We start from the raw sequence: 5,954 nt of genomic DNA on the forward strand, positions 1-5,954 counted from the left end.
GGAAATGTTAGCTATGTGATACTACAAGGGCAAAATGGAGATCAGAGAAGAATAATTCTCATTAGTGGAAGTGTACTGGCTAATTCGTTATTATTATTATCTTATTTTGGTTACAATCAGTATCAGTATTATTATGAAAAAGGCTTATTTAAAGCTACCAGATGGAAAGATGCTATAGACTATAAAAGTCACCCACTCCACACTGTAAGTTTTATGCTTTCTTCCTCGCATTGGTTTATTAATTTTTATGTCTATACCAGAAACCTCTTGATGCTTTGGAAGGTCTTATGTATAATCCTAGTTTATTTAGTTTAATCCATCAGTAGTATACTCAGCTAAATTGATTGATGACAGACGGACAGACAGATACCACATCTAGGTATGGATGCTTTCAAAGTGTTTTCAGACTTCAAATACATTGCCAGTCTGAAAGGATCTTTCGCATCCTCCATTTAATGTCTTTGCTTTTAGGTGGGGAATCGGGCAGATAGCTACAATAAACATGGAGGGGAAGAATGAGGATTTTTTGGAGAAAAAGTCGTGGTTCAAAAGGAAGAAATCTGATATATTTAAAGCAATGTTTATGTCATATCTGTTCATTCTTTTCTATGTCCCTGCAGGTTTCAATGCGTGTTTGGCTACTTGCTTCTGATTGAGAGAACACAAAATGAATAACTCAACAAACTCCTCTAACAATGGCCTGGCTCTGACCAGTCCTTATAAGACATTTGAAGTGGTGTTCATTGTCCTGTGGCTGGATCCCTCAGTTTGGTCACTATCATTGGGAATATTCTGGTCATGGTCTCCATTAAAGTCAACCGCCACCTCCAGACCGTCAACAATTACTTTTTGTTCAGCTTGGCCTGTGCTGACCTCATCATTGGTGTTTTCTCCATGAACTTGTACACCCTCTACACCGTGATTGGCTACTGGCCTTTGGGACCTGTGGTATGTGACCTTTGGCTAGCCCTGGACTACGTGGTCAGCAACGCCTCGGTGATGAATCTGCTCATTATCAGCTTTGACAGGTACTTCTGTGTCACCAAACCGCTCACCTACCCAGTCAAGCGGACCACGAAAATGGCAGGTATGATGATTGCAGCTGCCTGGGTCCTCTCCTTTATCCTGTGGGCCCCGGCCATTCTCTTCTGGCAGTTCATTGTAGGGGTGAGGACTGTAGAGGATGGGGAATGCTACATTCAGTTTTTCTCCAACGCCGCTGTCACCTTTGGTACCGCCATTGCAGCCTTCTATTTGCCTGTGATCATCATGACTGTGCTATACTGGCACATATCCCGAGCCAGCAAGAGCAGGATAAAGAAGGACAAGAAGGAGCCTGTGGCCAACCAAGAGCCAGTTTCTCCAAGTCTGGTACAAGGAAGGATAGTGAGGCCAAACAACAACACCACACCTGGCAGTGACGGTAGCCTGGAGCACAACAAAATCCAGAATGGCAAAGCCCCCAGAGATGCTGTGACTGAAAACTGTGTCCAGGGAGAGGAGAAGGAGAGCTCCAATGATTCCACCTCAGTCAGTGCGGTAGCCTCTAATATGAGAGATGATGAAATAACCCAGGATGAGAACACAGTCTCCACTTCCCTGGGCCACTCCAAAGACGAGAACTCAAAGCAGACGTGCATCAAAATTGTCACCAAGACCCCAAAAGGTGACTCATGTACCCCAGCTAATACCACTGTGGAGCTAGTTGGTTCTGCAGGTCAGAACGGAGACGAAAAACAGAACATCGTCGCTCGTAAGATTGTGAAGATGACGAAGCAGCCTGCCAAAAAGAAGCCTCCTCCTTCTCGGGAAAAGAAAGTGACCAGGACGATCTTGGCTATCCTGTTGGCTTTCATCATCACTTGGGCACCATACAATGTCATGGTGCTCATCAACACCTTCTGTGCACCCTGCATCCCCAACACAGTGTGGACAATTGGTTATTGGCTCTGTTACATCAATAGCACTATCAACCCCGCCTGCTATGCACTTTGTAATGCCACCTTCAAGAAGACCTTTAAACATCTTCTCATGTGTCACTATAAGAACATCGGCGCTACGAGGTAAAACACCTTTGTAGAGAAGGAAGGTGGTCGGGGGAGCTTGGGAAAAAGAAAAGGGATAAAAAAAAAAACCTCCCAGTTTTAAAAATCTCTGCCATTGCACTTTATAGTCTTATTATGGAATGTGCAATTAAGGAGCCCGACAGTGACACTTTTATTGTGCCTATGCTCCAGTTTGAGAAACCCACACCTTATCATCCCTGTCAGTTTCAGAGCGATGAGACCATGAAAGAGACATTTTGGAATTAATGGATTTAAGGAACAATCCACATGTTCTCGTACTCTCTTGAAGAAGGGCTTCTGAATCTACAGTTTTATCTCTGCACAAGAAGAATAATAACCTCGCTCCTTTTTATTCCCATTTTTTTTTTGTTCCCGTGTGTCCATATGAGGATGAAATGCCACAGCTAACATGGAGACTTAAACATAAAAAAATAGACGTCACACAATGGACAAGTGAAGGAAGAGGATCAAAAAAATATATATATAGAAATGGTCTCCATAGTGTTAAGTGCTAAGCATATATTATTCTTTTGTTACAGTTTTATTTGGAGAATTGCAATGTAATCAATGCTTTGGATTTTCTTTTTTTTTTTTTTTTTTTTTTTTTACCTTTCCCTCTTCCCACCATCAAAGGAAAGCAAACACACAAAAACCCCAACTAGACCATAACATTATTTTTCTTATTATGGCACTGGTTTTTGTACATCCCCATTCTACATTGTGTAAGGACAAAATCTGCAAGACTTTTGCTAAATACAACCAGAAACAGCCATGAACATGGGCATTTCACCCCTGCCCACTGTGTCCTTTGCATTCTGTGGGGATATAAAAGCCTATAAAGTGTTAGTTAGTTTGCTTATGATCCTGTAGGTGAAATGTTTTCACCAATCTGGTTTTCTCCTAAACTAGTGTCTTAAGTTATTGGGCTAGCCTACCTAATACATAAACACGCTTGAGAACCAAAGTCATTTTTTAAAGTGAGGTTTTGTCAAATTAAATAGTGGTCGTCTTTAGTTGGAGAGAGTTTACTGAGGCCAGATGAATTTTGAAATAAGAAAATAGAAGACTGAGAGGGCATTCTGTTTTCAACCTGAATCTGCCTGACCCATCTATGAGATGCTAACTTGTAAACCATGAACTTCTGGCCTTTGTCAGCGGGAAGAAGCTGCTTTATTCATTTGGAATCGTAAGTAGGATTAGCATACTCTGGTGGCACCAATGACTTCTGGGTCACTCCCAGGAGAATAAGACGTTCTCTTCAATGCCTGCTAACAAATTATATTCAATTTATAGTCCAGTGAGGTTTTTTTATAACCATCCTATATCCCACTGGAGGAGGAAAAAAATAGTTAAAAAAACATTTCCTGGAACCACATGTTCCATGTTCCTCAAATTGTCAATTCTCTCTAAAATTTTTTAACTTCAAAAGTCTGTCCATAGAGGTAATCTTTGTGGCAAGAACGTAGTGGATAACTAACAGAGGCCAAGTGAGATCAGCAAACTGTGAGGAAGAATGCAGGTAGCTGTGCCTGTGTCCTTTCTCATTGTTTCTTTAATTCTAGACCATAAAAAGTCCTATCAGGAACTGTTATTAGCCAAACGGTAGCTTGTTGTAGAATCTCGTCCGTGTAGAGACTTTTCATTTCATACCCCTCATAAACATATGATCGTATTGATCCACATTTAGCTGTGTTTATCCCTCAACTTTCTTTCTTACTGTATTTGCTATAGTCTTAAAATCAGATTTTCTGAAGACGGCCCAATCAATAGAAGTCAAGTTTATAAAACCCACTTCAGATTTCATATTTTGCATTTCAAATGTATGGGCCTTATGCTGTCTTGACCAGTAACATCAATGTGAGTAGCATGTTTAATTTGTCAGTATTAAACCTTAGCACTTTAGAGTTGGTGTGTGTGTGTGTGTGTGTGTGCGCGCGTGTGACTTGCCTCACTGATGGCATCTCAACAACTTTGAGAATTAAAAAAAAGCACAAGGTAAACAATAAAGAAAGGACAGTCAGTAAGAGGCAAACTGCCCACAGTAGTTGGATGTAACTTACCCTTTATAAAAATAACTTCTTGTTTGAATAACTTCAGTCACTCCCGCCCATAAACCTTCTGCGTGTAAACCTATGACATCAGTTCATGCAGATTCCTTTACTCCACAGTTACTTCAATGTAAGTGTTAAATCCGTATGTATTTTTATTTTATTTCTTCAAATTAGTGAATCAATTGAATGGAAGGGACATCAAGCCAATGGGCTGTTTGGTTGGCTGTAAACAAAACGATGGCTGGCTGAATACTTACTAACTTGTACTGTTATGATGTAGATTCAGCTTTAGTTGGGATGAACTCTTTGGATGCAAGGATTCATGATTCTGGATTTGGGTCTTTTTGGTCTGCTCTAACAATTCAACTCACCATGAATCAAACTGCCTCTTACTCTTCATTGCCATCACACCGTCCCTTTCTTCCTTCTATTCTTGATCTTCGCCATAGCCACCACAACCTTGTTGAAAGAGAAACCATCGCGCATTACAGAGAGGAAGTGACTGTAGACCGACACATCGTGAAAGCTTTGTCAGCTGGAATCAGAGACACGGGAAGAATACTGAAAATGGTAGATGATTAGAAAGATATGGAGATTGTATTCAAAGGTTTGCATTAGCTATGGCTGGATTTGTCTATTTCAGTGGCTCTCACACAGGAACAGTTTTGCTCCCCGGGGGACATTTCACATTGTGTGGAGACATTTTGGGTGGTCACAACGTGGGGGAGAGCTACTGGCATCTGGCAGATAGAGGCCAGGGATGCTGCTAACAGCTTTCAGTGCACAGGCCAACTTTCCCTCACATACACAACTAAGAATTATTTGGCTCAGAGTGTCAATAGTGCCAAAGCTGAGAAACTCTCATCTGTTTTAAGGAATTCTAGCGCTTGCTTTGTAAAAACGGGGAAATGATCCTGTATCACTATTAGAATATCAACGCAAATTGCTCACCTGTTTGTAAAAGGTAATGTTCACCAATTGTGTATCAGACATTGTCACCCATGAGTCTGGTGTATGTGTAGTTCACAGATTGGGAACACAGGAGACATCTACACATCCAAAGTCACCAGACCATGCACGTAGCACATTGTTTCCAACATCTTAATGTCCCATCACGATTGCCATAGAGTCCAGTCAGTTGAGGTTGCCGGTCATTGACCATTAAATGATTGGAGTTGAAGTGGTCAGTTTCTGTTGGAGCTGCCATTTTTTCTTTCAGAAACATCAGGAGTCTCTTTCAGAAACAGTATGATTCATCTCTGTTATTTTCACTGGAAAGGTAGATAGCTGTCAAGAATTTCTTCTCTCCTCAAAGCAATAATGTAAATATTCCAGAGTGGTCTTATAAGAAGAGGAGATTAAGAATGTCAAAAAGCCAGTTCATTTCTTCAAAAAAAGAGAAATGATCACCCCTTTACCGGATCACATGAATTTAATACCAGCTCCCAAGGGTTAGGACAAAGTCACCAATATAATAAGTCACATGGGATAAGCTTTCCCATTTGAGTGTGGAGGCTGGAGGACCCACATACTTCTTCTCTTTGTCCATTCACTGCTTTTTTGATCCTGGAGATCTGACATTGGGGAACATGGGAGTTCAAAATGATGGCAACATATACTTAGAAATGCGATCTACTTTTATTTTCTCTTAGTTCATTGGTAGTTGCCTTCTCCCAGTTTGATAATCTCCCTGTCAACAACCACAGCACTGATGTTGCAAATAGATTAGGGAAGCACCCAAAGCTGGATGAATTGTGCCAAGTGTATTTTCAGCATGTACATACAATACCACGCCTCTTAAATATGCTTCTTTTAAAAGGGTGCACGCTGCAGCATG

General features: G+C 41.0%; 1 protein-coding gene across 1 annotated transcript; it reads left to right on the forward strand.

The window, feature by feature from the left end:
* The first annotated feature begins 622 nt into the window (after positions 1-622).
* CHRM2 (cholinergic receptor muscarinic 2) lies at positions 623-2,675 on the forward strand. Its single transcript, XM_032592459.1, is given in 2 exon segments — positions 623-746; positions 749-2,675. Coding segments are annotated over 2 exon segments (1,398 nt in total). The 5' UTR covers positions 623-667; the 3' UTR covers positions 2,068-2,675.
* Positions 2,676-5,954: the final 3,279 nt, after the last annotated feature.

Source organism: Lynx canadensis, chromosome A2 (assembly GCF_007474595.2).
Source record: "Lynx canadensis isolate LIC74 chromosome A2, mLynCan4.pri.v2, whole genome shotgun sequence".
NCBI classification, from domain to species: Eukaryota; Metazoa; Chordata; class Mammalia; order Carnivora; family Felidae; genus Lynx; species Lynx canadensis.